The sequence below is a fragment of the Salvelinus alpinus genome, chromosome 34 (assembly GCF_045679555.1).
Source record: "Salvelinus alpinus chromosome 34, SLU_Salpinus.1, whole genome shotgun sequence".
Lineage (NCBI taxonomy): Eukaryota > Metazoa > Chordata > Actinopteri > Salmoniformes > Salmonidae > Salvelinus > Salvelinus alpinus.
Genome location: NC_092119.1, coordinates 328,795 through 347,350, shown reverse-complemented (window position 1 = coordinate 347,350; position 18,556 = coordinate 328,795). Strand labels below are relative to the sequence as shown.

Here is an 18,556-nt window from a genome sequence, read left to right as displayed (position 1 = left end):
TGCCTTGTCACTCATTGAAAGGTAGCCTGAGTACCAGTCTGTTCCGGTTCAGGGAACAGAACCGAAAACTGGAAAATAACTAAATGTTTCAAGGAACAGAATCAGAACCCGGAACGAAAGTGATCTATACTGTCCCGGAACGGAACAGTTGTTTTAAAAGCATGGGAACCGGTTAATTTTACGTTCAAGGATTTTTTCCCTAGTCCCACAAAAAAACGTAAACAAAGCGCCCATGCAAAGCCCTCCTTCTATCAATCAGAAACTTATGCCAGTGTCTGTCTGCCAGCTGGAAATCTTTGCCAGTTTGTGTAGTCTACATACCCCTCCTCCTCTGAAGCATAGGTTACTGTAGCCTACTGATGTTATAAGCCTGATTCAGAAGACGAAGGAGGGATTTAATTAGAGAAGAATGGATTATCCTTTTCAATGCTAGTTAGGGATACTATAGCTAACACGTTTCACATCGGATTTATTAACTACAAAAAGGTAAAACTGGTGCCACTCTGCACACACAAGCTTCGTAACGAGCTAGCTTCTAGGATCTCTACGGTCAGGGTGTGACACTAGCTTCTCTGGTCCAACGTTAAGCCCACTCTCGGAAGTTCAAAGACATTCTAAGTTCCTGCGTAGAAGCTGCTCCTCCGTAAGGTATAATTCTATGAGCCTAACTCAGATAATACATGTCATCACAAGATGCCCAGCACTTCAAGCTTCCTCTTCCAGCTTCTCTTTCTCCCCACCTGAACAATGTCAGTCGCATCTCCCGCCCTAATCTTGTCTTTTCATCACGCGTGTAAACAGCTCACTGAGCTATAGTGTGTCCACTCCATAGCAAGCTGTTCTATCCACACAGCATGATTAGTGAAGTCGTTTCATGTTGAACTAAATGTAAAAGAAAATATGATTTCAGAGGTTTAAAAAGGGAATAAAAAGGAACGATATAAACTGGTATTTTGGGGGTTTGAACCGGTTCAGAACTTTTATTTTGGTGGTCAGAACAAAAAAAATTATGGTGATGTTCAGAACTAAACGATTGGAAACGATTTTCTGGTTGTTGCTATCATGTCAACTCAGTGAAAGGTAGCCTGAGTGCCAGTCTGGTTGTTGCTATCATGTCAACTCAGTGAAAGGTAGCCTGAGTGCCAGTCTGGTTGTTGCTATCATGTCAACTCAGTGAAAGGTAGCCTGAGTGCCAGTCTGGTTGTTGCTATCATGTCAACTCAGTGAAAGGTAGCCTGAGTGCCAGTCCTTCCCCTTCCATTCTCCTTCCCCCTCTCACTCCCCCTCCCCCTCTTCTCCTCTGCCCCTCCCTCCTCCTCCTCCTCCTCTCCTCATCCAGGCTGAGAAGATGCGTGCCCAGCTGTCCTCCCTACCACCTCTCCATGTCTCCAAGCTCCCCGCTAGAGACGGCTCTCACCCAGAGGTGCTCTCTAGCGCCCTCTATCGTAAGACTGACCAATTACTGGACACGTTACTGCAGCTGAGTGCCAACGTCAAAGTGGTGGACATCACTGGCAAATCCCCAGGTATGATGGCCCCGCCCCTCTTCTTGTTCTCGGTTGTACCTGTAGAAGAGTCATTTTCAATGACGTAATTGTTTACATAAAGGCCCGCCCCCCCAAAAAAACTGTCACGAAAGCATATTCATACACAAAAAAAAACAGAAGTTATTTTTTGCTGTAACTGTAGTAGATTGAAGTTTTGTTTTATGTGTGTTGTTGAGCAGTAACTCCTAGTGCCCAGCTGTTGGAACACACAGCCAGACTGCAGTCCCTTAGCAACACTCTGGACCGACTGAAGGTAAACAAACACCTTGGCTGGGTCTTCAATCCTATCGTAGTTTGTTCACAATTCACCTTTTAAAGACAATGTTAACAACAACAAAAATACTGCAGATGTCGGCTCAGTTGGAAAGTTACCTTTAAATGGTGCATTGTTGACAGGCGCGATCGGATTGAATCCCGACAATACAAAATGTATCCCAGAATGCATGCTGCCTTGGACAGGAGTGGTAGGGAGGAGGGTAAATGTGTGATTGCAGTATGCTAAATAACTTTCCCTGCTCTTTCTCCTATATAACATCTCCCCTATTTCTCTCTCTCTCCTCTGTCACCTGGTCTCTCTCTCTCTCTCTCTCTCTGTCACCTGGTCTCTCTCTGTCACCTGGTCTCTCTCTGTCACCTGGTCTCTCTCTGTCACCTGGTCTCGCTCTCTCTCTGTCACCTGGTCTCTCTCTCTCTCTCTCTCTCTCTCACCTGTTCTCTCTCTCTCTCTCTGTCACCTGGTCTCGCTCTCTCTCTCTCTCTCTCTCACCTGTTCTCTCTCTGTCACCTGTTCTCTCTCTGTCACCTGGTCTCGCTCTCTCTCTCTCTCTCTCTCTCTCTCTCACCTGTTCTCTCTCTGTCACCTGTTCTCTCTCTCTCACCTGTTCTCTCTCTCTCTCTCTGTCACCTGGTCTCGCTCTCTCTCTCTCTCTCACCTGTTCTCTCTCCGTCACCTGTTCTCTCTCTGTCACCTGGTCTCGCTCTCTCTCTCTCTCTCTCTCTCTCACCTGTTCTCTCTCTCTCTCTCTCTCTCTCTCACCTGTTCTCTCTCTCTCTCTCTCACCTGTTCTCTCTCTCTCTCTCCTCTCCTCTCTCACCTGTTCTCTCTCTCTCTCGCTCTCTCTCTCTCTGTTCTCTCTCTCTCCTCTGTCACCTGTTCTCTCCTCTGTCACCTGTTCTCTCTCTGTCACCTGTTCTCTCTCTGTCACCTGGTCTCGCTCTCTCTCTCTCTCTCTCTCACCTGTTCTCTCTCTCTCTCTCTCTCGCTCTCTCTCTCTCTGTTCTCTCTCTCTCCTCTGTCACCTGTTCTCTCCTCTGTCACCTGTTCTCTCCTCTGTCACCTGTTCTCTCCTCTGTCACCTGTTCTCTCCTCTGTCACCTGTTCTCTCCTCTGTCACCTGTTCTCTCTCTGTCTCTCTCTCTCAGGATGAGGTATCAGAACATGTGGTGACCCAGAGACCTGGAGCTAGAGCCTTGTCTGATTTTGCCACGTTCCCCTGCTCCTCCTTCGTCAAGGTAACCACACCTTAGTAAAAAGTATTGTCTTTAGGAATTCAGTGGAGTAAGTTATTCAAGTACAGATACAGCACTGAAACGATATTAATAATATGTCCTAATGAACACAAATGTAACTACAGGGGTCAGATGAATTTAACTTTAATTCCAAGAGTTGACTCTTCAGTATTACCATCTGTAAACTAACAAGAAAACAGTGGGCTAAAATAATTATAAGGGTCACCAGCCACACACACTGGGTCACCAGCCACACACACTGGGTCACCAGCCACACACTCCAGGGTCACCAGCCACACACTCCAGGCTCACCAGCCACACACACTGGGTCACCAGCCACACACTCCAGGGTCACCAGCCACACACTCCAGGGTCACCAGCCACACACACTGGGTCACCAGCCACACACTCCAGGGTCACCAGCCACACACTCCAGGGTCACCAGCCACACACTCCAGGGTCACCAGCCACACACTCCAGGGTCACCAGCCACACACACTGGGTCACCAGCCACACACACTGGGTCACCAGCCACACACCCCAGGGTCACCAGCCACACACTCCAGGGTCACCAGCCACACACACTGGGTCACCAGCCACACACTCCAGGGTCACCAGCCACACACTCCAGGGTCACCAGCCACACACTCCAGGGTCACCAGCCACACACACTGGGTCACCAGCCACACACACTGGGTCACCAGCCACACACACTGGGTCACCAGCCACACACCCCAGGGTCACCAGCCACACACTCCAGGGTCACCAGCCACACACACTGGGTCACCAGCCACACACACTGGGTCACCAGCCACACACCCCAGGGTCACCAGCCACACACTCCAGGGTCACCAGCCACACACTCCAGGGTCACCAGCCACACACACTCCAGGGTCACCAGCCACACACTCCAGGGTCACCAGCCACACACTCCAGGGTCACCAGCCACACACACTCCAGGGTCACCAGCCACACACACTCCAGGGTCACCAGCCACACACTCCAGGGTCACCAGCCACACACACTCCAGGGTCACCAACCACACACACTGGGTCACCAGCCACACACACTGGGTCACCAGCCACACACACTGGGTCACCAGCCACACACACTCCAGGGTCACCAGCCACACACACTCCAGGGTCACCAGCCACACACTCCAGGGTCACCAGCCACACACTCCAGGGTCACCAGCCACACACTCCAGGGTCACCAGCCACACACTCCAGGGTCACCAGCCACACACTCCAGGGTCACCAGCCACACACTCCAGGGTCACCAGCCACACACACTCCAGGGTCACCAGCCACACACTCCAGGGTCACCAGCCACACACTCCAGGGTCACCAGCCACACACACTCCAGGGTCACCAACCACACACACTGGGTCACCAGCCACACACACTGGGTCACCAGCCACACACACTCCAGGGTCACCAGCCACACACACTCCAGGGTCACCAGCCACACACTCCAGGGTCACCAGCCACACACTCCAGGGTCACCAGCCACACACTCCAGGGTCACCAGCCACACACACTCCAGGGTCACCAACCAAACACTCCAGGGTCACCAGCCACACACTCCAGGGTCACCAGCCATACACACTCCAGGGTCACCAGCCACACACTCCAGGGTCACCAGCCACACACTCCAGGGTCACCAGCCACACACACCCCAGGGTCACCAGCCACACACACTCCTGGGTCACCAGCCACACACTCCAGGGTCACCAGCCACACACTCCAGGGTCACCAGCCACACACACCCCAGGGTCACCAGCCACACACCCCAGGGTCACCAGCCACACACTCCAGGGTCACCAGCCACACACTCCAGGGTCACCAGCCATACACACTCCAGGGTCACCAGCCATACACTCCAGGGTCACCAGCCACACACACTGGGTCACCAGCCATACACACTCCAGGGTCACCAGCCACACACACTGGGTCACCAGCCACACACACTGGGTCACCAGCCATACACACTCCAGGGTCACCAGCCACACACTCCAGGGTCACCAGCCACACACACTGGGTCACCAGCCATACACACTCCAGGGTCACCAGCCACACACACTGGGTCACCAGCCACACACTCCAGGGTCACCAGCCACACACTCCAGGGTCACCAGCCACACACTCCAGGGTCACCAGCCACACACACTGGGTCACCAGCCACACACACTGGGTCACCAGCCACACACACTGGGTCACCAGCCACACACCCCAGGGTCACCAGCCACACACTCCAGGGTCACCAGCCACACACACTGGGTCACCAGCCACACACTCCAGGGTCACCAGCCACACACTCCAGGGTCACCAGCCACACACTCCAGGGTCACCAGCCACACACACTGGGTCACCAGCCACACACACTGGGTCACCAGCCACACACACTGGGTCACCAGCCACACACCCCAGGGTCACCAGCCACACACTCCAGGGTCACCAGCCACACACACTGGGTCACCAGCCACACACACTGGGTCACCAGCCACACACCCCAGGGTCACCAGCCACACACTCCAGGGTCACCAGCCACACACTCCAGGGTCACCAGCCACACACACTCCAGGGTCACCAGCCACACACTCCAGGGTCACCAGCCACACACTCCAGGGTCACCAGCCACACACACTCCAGGGTCACCAGCCACACACACTCCAGGGTCACCAGCCACACACTCCAGGGTCACCAGCCACACACACTCCAGGGTCACCAGCCACACACACTGGGTCACCAGCCACACACACTCCAGGGTCACCAGCCACACACACTGGGTCACCAGCCACACACACTCCAGGGTCACCAGCCACACACACTCCAGGGTCACCAGCCACACACTCCAGGGTCACCAGCCACACACTCCAGGGTCACCAGCCACACACTCCAGGGTCACCAGCCACACACTCCAGGGTCACCAGCCACACACACTCCAGGGTCACCAGCCACACACTCCAGGGTCACCAGCCACACACTCCAGGGTCACCAGCCACACACACTCCAGGGTCACCAACCACACACACTGGGTCACCAGCCACACACACTGGGTCACCAGCCACACACACTCCAGGGTCACCAGCCACACACACTCCAGGGTCACCAGCCACACACTCCAGGGTCACCAGCCACACACTCCAGGGTCACCAGCCACACACACTCCAGGGTCACCAACCAAACACTCCAGGGTCACCAGCCACACACTCCAGGGTCACCAGCCATACACACTCCAGGGTCACCAGCCACACACTCCAGGGTCACCAGCCACACACTCCAGGGTCACCAGCCACACACACCCCAGGGTCACCAGCCACACACACTCCTGGGTCACCAGCCACACACTCCAGGGTCACCAGCCACACACTCCAGGGTCACCAGCCACACACACCCCAGGGTCACCAGCCACACACCCCAGGGTCACCAGCCACACACTCCAGGGTCACCAGCCACACACTCCAGGGTCACCAGCCATACACACTCCAGGGTCACCAGCCATACACTCCAGGGTCACCAGCCACACACACTGGGTCACCAGCCATACACACTCCAGGATCACCAGCCACACACACTGGGTCACCAGCCACACACACTGGGTCACCAGCCATACACACTCCAGGGTCACCAGCCACACACTCCAGGGTCACCAGCCACACACACTGGGTCACCAGCCATACACACTCCAGGGTCACCAGCCACACACACTGGGTCACCAGCCATACACACTCCAGGGTCACCAGCCATACACTCCAGGGTCACCAGCCACACACACTGGGTCACCAGCCATACACACTGGGTCACCAGCCACACACACTGGGTCACCAGCCACACACACTGGGTCACCAGCCATACACACTCCAGGGTCACCAGCCACACACACTGGGTCACCAGCCATACACTCCAGGGTCACCAGCCATACACACTGGGTCACCAGCCATACACACTGGGTCACCAGCCATACACACTGGGTCACCAGCCATACACACCTGGACTAGGAGCAGATCTGTTTTTGCCATCACCAGCCATACCGTCTTGCCAACTCCTCCTGGTTGTAAAATGGACCCAGATATGGCCCCATAGGCCAGGTAGTACACAATGTAGGGCAGTGGTCACCAACCAGTCAACTGGTCAATTAGGGCAGTGGTAGAAAAGCTAATGATAACATGGCTGTAGAATGCTATGCTGTGATAATGTATCAGGCCAGGCATATAGCCAATATGCTGTGATAATGTATAAGACCAGGCATATAGCCACTATGCTGTGATAATGTGTCAGGCCAGGCATGTAGCCAATATGCTGTGATAATGTATCAGACCAGGCATATAGCCACTATGCTGTGATAATGTATCAGGCCAGGTATATAGCCACTATGCTGTGATAATGTATTAGACCAGGCATATAGCTGCTATGCTGTGATAATGTATCAGACCAGACATATAGCCACTATGCTGTGATAATGTATCAGGCCTTCTGCACAAACCTCATTCCTACACAACTTGTTTTATAAGGGTGAATGTTTTTTTTAACATGAATTCAAAAATGTCAGTGGTAGATCTCGACTTGCTTTTTCAATGCGAAAGTGATCTTGACTCAAAGGTTGGTGACCACTGATGTAGGAAATACCCAACTCAGGTGACCTTGAGGTTAGAGTGTCCACCCCAGAGATTGAAAGGTTGGGAGTTCAATACCTGGCCAAGTCATACCAAAGACTGTACAAATGAGACCTGATACGTCTCTGCTTGACACTCGGCATTAAGGAGATTAGATTGGAGGTATGGCCCTGTGATAGACCTTTGTCCTGTTCAGGGGGTGTCCTGTTCATCAAGCTGTCTCACACTACAGAAACAGGAGAAGAGGGGGGGACATGGTGCTGGTGGGGAAGGGGCCGGGTCTGTAACTGGTGTCTGTCTGTCTGCAGGTCCAGGAGGAGAAGAGGGGGGACATGGTGCTGGTGGGGAAGGGGCCGGGTCTGTAACTAGTGTCTGTCTGCAGGTCCAGGAGGAGAAGAGGGGGGACATGGTGCTGGTGGGGAAGGGGCCGGGTCTGTAACTAGTGTCTGTCTGTCTGCAGGTCCAGGAGGAGAAGAGGGGGGACATGGTGCTGGTGGGGAAGGGGCCGGGTCTGTAACTAGTGTCTGTCTGCAGGTCCAGGAGGAGAAGAGGGGGTACATGGTGCTGGTGGGGAAGGGGCCGGGTCTGTAACTAGTGTCTGTCTGTCTGCAGGTCCAGGAGGAGAAGAGGGGGGACATGGTGCTGGTGGGGAAGGTGATGATGCCGTGTTCCCGTGGTCAGGAGCAGGTCCACCGTCTCGTCCTATCACAGCCTCAGCTCCAAAGAGTGCACCGCCTCCTGCTGACATAGGCTCCACCTTCAACCCGCCCCGTGTTGCGCCTTCCCATCTGTCTGTCTGAGGGTTTTTAGGCCAAAGCTTTGGGTGTGTGTTCGTACGCAGACAGTGCTTGACTTGGGCCGTGAGCTCACTGAGCGCCAGCACCTTCATTTGTTCTATTGCCCGAGTCCCATTCTGCCGTTATTGCAAAGTTCTGGCACCTGAATATAAACGGTAGAAGCACCCAAAATAAGTACCAGCGTCAAGTCAAGCACCGTTCACACGTAGTTAGAGTACTAATACGCTCACTTCCTCTGTAGGTCACTCACTTCCTCTGTAGGTCACTCACTTCCTCTGTAGGTCACTCACTTCCTCTGTATGTCATACACTTCCTCTGTAGATCACTCACTTCCTCTGTAGGTCATTCACTTCCTCTGTAGGTCATACACTCACTTCCTCTGTAGATCACTCACTTCCTCTGTAGGTCATAGACTCACTCACTTCCTCTGTAGATCATACGCTCACTTCCTCTGTAGATCACTCACTTCCTCTGTAGATCATTCACTTCCTCTGTAGATCATTCACTTCCTCTGTAGATCACTCACTTCCTCTGTAGATCACTCACTTCCTCTGTAGATCATTCACTTCCTCTGTAGATCACTCACTTCCTCTGTAGATCACTCACTTCCTCTGTAGATCATTTGGTAGAGCATAGCGCTTGTAACGGCAGGATAGTGGGTTTGATTCCCGGGACCACCTATACACGCATGACTGTAAGACACTTTGGATAAAAGCTTCTGCCAAATTATATTACGTAAACACACACTACTAACCACTAACTGTCTGCTGAGGGTGATGCTGCCTGCTACCCATTTTACTGTCTCATCTTTTATTTATGACATTTATTTAAGATGGTCAATGTACATTAGGCCCTATTTAGACTTGACATAAGTTGACTTTAACATTGACTTAAGTCAACAATATTTGTACTTAGGTCCATGTTTTATATCCACATGTAGAGTCTATTTATCTCAAGTCTGAATCAGACCCGTTATAAATGTCCAGGTTCAACATCAATGTAAAAGTGACCGAGTTAACGACAGAGCTGTTTCCTGTCCGTTGTCCCATAGTTCATGACAGTGTCTTGTGTAGATGTAACTATTCCTTACTCTTAACTATATACAGCAGGGGTGTCAAACTCCTTTTCCCAGTGGGCCGTATTCGGTCTTCACTGAGCGCCGCAGTTTCCCCCCCCCAGAATAAAATAATATATAAATAATTCCTTGAGTTTGACACATGATCTAAAAAGGGAGAGAAAACTATATCTGAGGTTGTCAGATTGCTGTGTATTGAGTTGGTATTAATTCTACTGCAGTTTAACTTACATTTCAACAGGGATTTACGGAGTAAAAAAACATTACTTTGAAGGGATTTTATGAATCATATGGATGAAATGTTTTGCTTTCATAAGGTCAGTGTCATGTTTTGCTTAATTTATTTCATATTTATTGCACATATTAAATGCCAGTAAATTGTGACAGTCGCATGTTACCTGTAATCTGTTTTAAGTAGCTAATATAGTAATGTGTATTACAGGTGAGACTCTTGCTGTGTAGAATAACTCCGGTCATCAGAGCCTTCATTAAACTACTGACTGGTCACACCACATGCCTCATCAAGTTACTGTCTGCAAAACAACATCTTGGCCATTGAGGCTTTGTTTTTTTCTCTGCTATGAAGTGTCATACTGGTATCATAAAGGCTTTCTCATCTCTGCTATGAAGTGTCATACTGGTATCATAAAGGCTTTCTCATCTCTGCTATGAAGTGTCATACTGGTATCATAAAGGCTTTCTCGTCTCTGCTATGAAGTGTCATACTGGTATCATAAAGGCTTTCTCATCTCTGCTATGAAGTGTCATACTGGTATCATAAAGGCTTTCTCATCTCTGCTATGAAGTGTCATACTGGTATCATAAAGGCTTTCTCATCTCTGCTATGAAGTGTCATACTGGTATCATAAAGGCTTTCTCATCTCTGCTATGAAGTGTCATACTGGTATCAAAAAGGCTTTCTCATCTCTGCTATGAAGTGTCATACTGGTTCATAAAGGCGTTATAGTTTTTTAATAACCTCAAGTTATATTGGCATTATTTTCATGGCATTGTTGCCTTTCCTTACATTATCATTGGAGAGATAATATATTAACATGGTATTCATTATCATTTTATGCATTAGTGATTTATAGAGAATGTACCTCTGTGCAGCCTGTTGCTAGCATATAATGTATCTCTGTGCAGCCTGTTGCTAGCATATAATGTATCTCTGTGCAGCCTGTTGCTAGCATATAATGTACCTCTGTGCAGCCTGTTGCTAGCATATAATGTATCTATGTGCAGCCTGTTGCTAGCATATAATGTACCTCTGCGCAGCCTGTTGCTAGCATATAATGTACCTCTGTGCAGCCTGTTACTAGCATATAATGTACCTCTGTGCAGCCTGTTGCTAGCATATAATGTACCTCTGTGCAGCCTGTTACTAGCATATAATGTACCTCTGTGCAGCCTGTTGCTAGCATATAATGTACCTCTGTGCAGCCTGTAACATCTTCAAGTGTACTATATTAAAAAAACAGCTAAATCTGATAGTAACAATACACAAATGTACCGTAAGGTGGCGTGGGCATACCATTATTACCAATCTACTACAGCCCTGTCGCTGGCCAATCTACTACAGCCCTGTCACTGGCCAATCTACTACAGCCCTGTCGCTGGCCAATCTACTACAGCCCTGTCACTGGCCAATCTACTACAGCCCTGTCACTGGCCAATCTACTACAGCCCTGTCACTGGCCAATCTACTACAGCCCTGTCACTGGCCAATCTACTACAGCCCTGTCACTGGCCAATCTACTACAGCCCTGTCGCTGGCCAATCTACTACAGCCCTGTCGCTGGCCAATCTACTACAGCCCTGTCGCTGGCCTCTATCATTGTGCTCTATGCCCCAAAAGGTATTACAAATCAAATCAATTTTTATTGGTCACATACACATATTTAGCAGATGTTATTGCGGGTGTAGCGAAAAGCTTGTAACCTTTATTTGTGTGCGACTGATGGAATTTTCCAGAGCCCTGTGTCTCCACTGTAACCCAGAGCCCCGTGTCTCCACTGGAACCCAGAGCCCTGTGTCTCCACTGTAACCCAGAGCCCCGTGTCTCCACTGTAACCCAGAGCCCCGTGTCTCCACTGTAACCCAGAGCCCCGTGTCTCCACTGGAACCCAGAGCCCTGTGTCTCCACTGTAACCCAGAGCCCCGTGTCTCCACTGGAACCCAGAGCCCTGTGTCTCCACTGGAACCCAGAGCCCTGTGTCTCCACTGTAACCCAGAGCCCCGTGTCTCCACTGTAACACAGAGCCCCGTGTCTCCACTGTAACCCAGAGCCCCGTGTCTCCACTGTAACATGTCCCTCTCAGTGCTGTTACTATTACTGCTGTGTAGGGTTGCTAAATTACGGTAACTTTCCCCAAATTCCCAGAAATCCCGATTGGAAGATTCACGTTATCTGACAGAAATAAGCAGGAAATCCAGGAATCCTCAAACCGTGATTTCTGTAAAACCTAAGAATTTGGGGAAAGTCACCAGAATTCCACCACCGTAATGTAACAGCTCTAGCCACTATTACTGCACTGTAACCATCTGAACAATAAATAAGCTGTAGGAGAAGGAATGCCATGCTGTCTGTCTGTCTGTAGATGTTCGTCAGCATCTGGTAGTAAGCCTATCCGCGGTCATGTCTGGACTATCATTAAACGTGAAGACTGTATATTATCAAATCAATTCTCTAGGTTTAATTATTACGTGATTAAACTAATCATGTAAACATTAATTAACTAGGAAGTCGGGGCACCACGGGAAAATGTTTAGAGTTATAATTTCCTGAACATAACTCTTCAGATATTTTAATATCCGATCAATTAATGATGATTAATTGTTACCGCATCAGTTATCGTTACTGAACATCACAAACCCTTGGATCTGCACCAACTCTAGTTTCCATAATGTATCAGCAATATATACAAATTGGCTTATTTATGTATTTACTAACTAACTAAATAATCACAAAGAATTACATAACAAACAAACAGTAGATATTGGTTACTAACATGATACAAAGAAAATGTCCCCAGCGGACGAAACCGATATGACTGCTTGGTAGACAAAGGAAAGGGGTGGGGACTGAGAAAGAGCGGGAAAGACTAAATGGATTCACTACACACAGTGGATAATTGTACTCATGGACATGCTAATACTTTGCACATGAACGGCCGCTCATTCTGAAAGAAATTGCAATGTACATATTGTGGTAAACCGTTGTCACGCCCTGACCATAGTTTGCTGTATATGTTTCTATGTTTTGTTTGGTCAGGGTGTGATCTGAGTGGGCATTCTATGTTGTTTGTCTAGTTTGTCTATTTCTATGTGTTTGGCCTGATATGGTTCTCAATCAGAGGCAGGTGTTTGTCGTTGTCTCTGATTGGGAGCCATATTTAGGTAGCCTGTTTTGTATTGTGGTTTGTGGGTGATTGTTCCTGTTGGTGTGTTTTAGTGTTCACTATTTCGGGACTGTTGCGTCTTCGTTTATTTCGTCTGTTTATTGTTTTGTTCTTTATTTAAAGTATTCGAATAAATATGAATACTCACCACGCTGCGTATTGGTCCGACATTTCTTACTCCTCAGACGAGGAGGACGAAGACTACCGTTACAACCGTGGGGTGTTGGGTTGAGCGTGCAGAGATTGACACAGACACAGGGAGGTTTTAGTCCACAAAAACAACTTTACTAAGACAGAAAATAAACAGAAAGAAAATCACTGAGGTTTGGCTCGGTCCTTCTCTCCTTTCGCTTGGTGTCGGTCTCTCCCCGTTCTCTCCTTTCGCTTGGTGTCTGTCTCTCTCCGTTCTCTCCTTTCGCTTGGTGTCTGTCTCTCCCCGTTCTCTCCTTTCGCTTGGTGTCTGTCTCTCTCCGTTCTCTCCTTTCGCTTGGTGTCTGTCTCTCCCCGTTCTCTCCTTTCGCTTGGTGTCTGTCTCTCCCCGTTCTCTCCTTTCGCTTGGTGTCTGTCTCTCTCCGTTCTCTCCTTTCGCTTGGTGTCTGTCTCTCCCCGTTCTCTCCTTTCGTTTGGTGTCTGTCTCTCTCCGTTCTCTCCTTTCGCTTGGTGTCTGTCTCTCTCCGTTCTCTCCTTTCGCTTGGTGTCTGTCTCTCCCCGTTCTCTCCTTTCGTTTGGTGTCTGTCTCTCTCCGTTCTCTCCTTTCGTTTGGTGTCTGTCTCTCTCCGTTCTCTCCTTTCGCTTGGTGTCTGTCTCTCTCCGTTCTCTCCTTTAGCTTGGTGTCTGTCTCTCCCCGTTCTCTCCTTTCGTTTGGTGTCTGTCTCTCCCCGTTCTCTCCTTTCGTTTGGTGTCTGTCTCTCTCCGTTCTCTCCTTTCGCTTGGTGTCCGTCTCTCCCCGTTCTCTCCTTTCGCTTGGTGTCTGTCTCTCCCCGTTCTCTCCTTTCGCTTGGTGTCGGTCTCTCTCCGTTCTCTCCTTTCGCTTGGTGTCTGTCTCTCCCCGTTCTCTCCTTTCGCTTGGTGTCTGTCTCTCTCCGTTCTCTCCTTTCGCTTGGTGTCTGTCTCTCCCCGTTCTCTCCTTTCGCTTGGTGTCTGTCTCTCCCCGTTCTCTCCTTTCGCTTGGTGTCGGTCTCTCTCCGTTCTCTCCTTTCGCTTGGTGTCTGTCTCTCCCCGTTCTCTCCTTTCGCTTGGTGTCTGTCTCTCTCCGTTCTCTCCTTTCGCTTGGTGTCTGTCTCTCCCCGTTCTCTCCTTTCGCTTGGTGTCTGTCTCTCCCCGTTCTCTCCTTTCGCTTGGTGTCTGTCTCTCTCCGTTCTCTCCTTTCGCTTGGTGTCTGTCTCTCCCCGTTCTCTCCTTTCGCTTGGTGTCTGTCTCTCCCCGTTCTCTCCTTTCGCTTGGTGTCTGTCTCTCTCCGTTCTCTCCTTTCGCTTGGTGTCGGTCTCTCCCCGTTCTCTCCTTTCGCTTGGTGTCTGTCTCTCTCCGTTCTCTCCTTTCGCTTGGTGTCTGTCTCTCCCCGTTCTCTCCTTTCGCTTGGTGTCTGTCTCTCTCCGTTCTCTCCTTTCGCTTGGTGTCTGTCTCTCCCCGTTCTCTCCTTTCGCTTGGTGTCGGTCTCTCCCCGTTCTCTCCTTTCGCTTGGTGTCTGTCTCTCTCCGTTCTCTCCTTTCGCTTGGTGTCTGTCTCTCCCCGTTCTCTCCTTTCGTTTGGTGTCTGTCTCTCTCCGTTCTCTCCTTTCGCTTGGTGTCTGTCTCTCTCCGTTCTCTCCTTTCGTTTGGTGTCTGTCTCTCCCCGTTCTCTCCTTTCGTTTGGTGTCTGTCTCTCTCCGTTCTCTCCTTTCGTTTGGTGTCTGTCTCTCCCCGTTCTCTCCTTTCGCTTGGTGTCTGTCTCTCTCCGTTCTCTCCTTTCGCTTGGTGTCTGTCTCTCCCCGTTCTCTCCTTTCGTTTGGTGTCTGTCTCTCTCCGTTCTCTCCTTTCGCTTGGTGTCCGTCTCTCCGCGTTCTCTCCTTTCGCTTGGTGTCTGTCTCTCCCCGTTCTCTCCTTTCGCTTGGTGTCTGTCTCTCTCCGTTCTCTCCTTTCGCTTGGTGTCTGTCTCTCCCCGTTCTCTCCTTTCGCTTGGTGTCTGTCTCTCCCCGTTCTCTCCTTTCGCTTGGTGTCTGTCTCTCCCCGTTCTCTCCTTTCGCTTGGTGTCTGTCTCTCTCCGTTCTCTCCTTTCGCTTGGTGTCTGTCTCTCCCCGTTCTCTCCTTTCGTTTGGTGTCCGTCTCTCTCCGTTCTCTCCTTTCGCTTGGTGTCCGTCTCTCCCCGTTCTCTCCTTTCGCTTGGTGTCTGTCTCTCCCCGTTCTCTCCTTTCGCTTGGTGTCGGTCTCTCTCCGTTCTCTCCTTTCGCTTGGTGTCTGTCTCTCCCCGTTCTCTCCTTTCGCTTGGTGTCTGTCTCTCTCCGTTCTCTCCTTTCGCTTGGTGTCTGTCTCTCCCCGTTCTCTCCTTTCGTTTGGTGTCCGTCTCTCTCCGTTCTCTCCTTTCGCTTGGTGTCCGTCTCTCCCCGTTCTCTCCTTTCGCTTGGTGTCTGTCTCTCCCCGTTCTCTCCTTTCGCTTGGTGTCGGTCTCTCTCCGTTCTCTCCTTTCGCTTGGTGTCTGTCTCTCCCCGTTCTCTCCTTTCGCTTGGTGTCTGTCTCTCTCCCTTCTCTCCTTTCGCTTGGTGTCTGTCTCTCCCCGTTCTCTCCTTTCGCTTGGTGTCTGTCTCTCCCCGTTCTCTCCTTTCGCTTGGTGTCTGTCTCTCTCCGTTCTCTCCTTTCGCTTGGTGTCTGTCTCTCCCCGTTCTCTCCTTTCGCTTGGTGTCTGTCTCTCCCCGTTCTCTCCTTTCGCTTGGTGTCTGTCTCTCCCCGTTCTCTCCTTTCGCTTGGTGTCTGTCTCTCCCCGTTCTCTCCTTTCGCTTGGTGTCTGTCTCTCTCCGTTCTCTCCTTTCGCTTGGTGTCCGTCTCTCCCCGTTCTCTCCTTTCGCTTGGTGTCTGTCTCTCCCCGTTCTCTCCTTTCGCTTGGTGTCGGTCTCTCTCCGTTCTCTCCTTTCGCTTGGTGTCTGTCTCTCCCCGTTCTCTCCTTTCGCTTGGTGTCTGTCTCTCTCCGTTCTCTCCTTTCGCTTGGTGTCTGTCTCTCCCCGTTCTCTCCTTTCGCTTGGTGTCTGTCTCTCTCCGTTCTCTCTCGCTTGGTGTCACTGTGCTCCTTTTATTTGGCCTCCCGGCTGGTTGGCACTTTCCTCTAATTACCTCCACTTAGAGCTGTCCGTGTCGGGGTGCCCAGCTCCCGTATTCCCAGCAGAGGGAGCCAACGTCGCCTCACGTACCTCCCCTCTTTTACCATCCCCCGGGGTAGACCTCCTGGGATACCACAATATTTACGCTTGGATGTCGTTGTCTCTCCGTTGAAAACACTCGATCGTCCTGTAGAGTTCATCAGAGTCTCTGGTTAACTTTCCCCCGAAGTCACAATGTCTTTCGTGGTTGTAAGTGGTTAGTATGGTTACTTTATTTCCAGGCTGCTGTTACTGCTGCTTTTTGAAAAACCTCCTACCGTTCCCTGCCTCAACCAAGTGAACTGATTAAGTGGTTTATGCTTCAATCATTTTTCTATGCAATTTACAAAAAAATGTTGGTTGTAGGTGGTTAGTATGGTTACTTCAGAGTATCATTTGGAAATGTTCTCATAGAATAGATGCTTCGGCGGTTGTCGGTATTCTCTTTTTAGGTTTACGTAATTTCTAGCTGCAGACTAGTAATTCGTGTCGTCTACAATTTGTTCCTTCTGTAGTGAATCGATAGTCTCAGAGTTGAACCATTTTCAGCCGTGTAGCCAAAACTACATCTGTGGCCTTTAGAATTGTAGCCATTCCAACGTGGGGACTCTGTCCCGGACGTTCTCTGATTTAATGTATATTGTGTAGGATGGTGCTTTATACTCTGTGGACGAAGGGGCGGTTCTATGACGCCTAATGAGATGTCTGGGCTCACAGGGGTGTGGCCACTGACTAGTTCATCTTTATATGAAAATCCACACTCTCATTTAGAAGGTTAACATCACATTACATCTTTTCACAAATAATTTCATGTTTATGTCACATACGTTTCACAATATTTAGATGTAAACCTGACAGCTGGGAAATGTACACTTTAAGAGATACAGTTATGCGTGTTTCCTGTCCCTCATGAGTTCACCAAATGAAACACACTCGTCGTAACTGTCCCTGACCATTCTCACATTTTCAAAACAAGAAATATTGTTTAATTCTCACATTTTGGGGATTAGGAGTTTGACCAAGTCTCTCTTTGTTCTCTCTCTCCCTCAATACTGCATGTCCAAAGGGGGAGAGAGTCCCTTCCAGGAATTTGCGAACTGTCGTTAAGTCATAAAACTGTGGAGAGAGCGAGGGGGGGGATACTCACCCAAGGACAGTCATGACACCGCTGTAGGAGAAGTCTTCTGTCTGTAGTAAGCCTATCCGCTGTAAGGAGACGGATGCTGTCTGTCTGTAGATAATGTCTGTCTGTCTGTAGTAAGCCTAAAGTTTTTTATCCCACAGTTTTCATATTTCAGGTTATTATACATTTCAGAATTTACATTTCTGTAATGATTTTTGTCGTCGGATGAAGAGTAGTCGGACCAATGCGCAGCGTGGTAAGTGTTTATGTTATATTTATTAACAGAACACTAAACAAAATAACAAAGAGAGTGAAACGAAAACAAACCAGTCCTGTAAGGTGCAGCAACACAAAACAGAAAACAACTACCCACAAAACCAACATGGAAAATGGCAACCTAAATAGGCTCCCCAATCAGAGACAAGGAGTAACAGCTGTCTCTGATTGGGAACCAATTCAGGCCACCATAAACCTACATACCCCTAGACCATACAAAATCCCCATAGATAAACAAAAACCCTAGACAAGACAAAAACTAAACAAACCACCCTTGTCACACCCTGACCTAACCAAAAAATAAAGAAAACAAATATAACTAAAGTCAGGGCGTACCATCATAACCAATTTGGGTTAATATACCACAACATCACCGTTACAGGCAATGTTCCCGCGTTAGCGGAGACTGCATTTACGCTAAAACACTGTTGCTGTATATGTCGGCTCAATGGGAAATTATCTTTCCATTTCTCATCATGCAAATCGGTAACACTTCAGCGATCCAGATTGAACAGGGCCCTTAGCCGGTCTACGGAAGCCCAGCGGACTAAACTCCACGGTGAAGAAAGTTTCTAAAGAATTTCACCAAAGGAATGGAGCCAGAGACGAGGCTTCGTGGAATCTACCTCTGACTACATCGATTCGTCCAAGGTCAATACGTAAAAAAATATATAATTATGAAAAACGCCCCAACTTGTACCAACAGTATGTTTGTCCTCTGTAGTTGTGTGCCTTTCTTTGTTTGCTAAAATCCATACTCTTTCTAAAAACGTTAATCAAAACAAATGTATTTTATATAGCCCTTCGTACATCAGCTAATATCTCGAAGTGCTGTACAGAAACCCAGCCTAAAACCCCAAACAGCAAGCAATGCAGGTGTAGAAGCAC

At 49.6% G+C, this 18,556-nt stretch overlaps 1 protein-coding gene across 1 annotated transcript in view; it reads left to right on the top strand.

The window, feature by feature from the left end:
• LOC139563472 (dynactin subunit 1-like) overlaps positions 1–10,055 on the top strand; it is a 111,711-nt gene extending 101,656 nt beyond the window's left edge. Inside the window, exons 16-19 of the mRNA XM_071382174.1 lie at positions 1,340–1,526; positions 1,727–1,800; positions 2,970–3,059; positions 8,284–10,055. Of these exons, the coding sequence (XP_071238275.1) occupies positions 1,340–1,526; positions 1,727–1,800; positions 2,970–3,059; positions 8,284–8,421 (489 nt within the window). The 3' untranslated portion in view covers positions 8,422–10,055. The remainder of the gene's footprint in view (positions 1–1,339; positions 1,527–1,726; positions 1,801–2,969; positions 3,060–8,283) is intronic.
• The last annotated feature ends 8,501 nt before the right edge of the window (positions 10,056–18,556 follow it).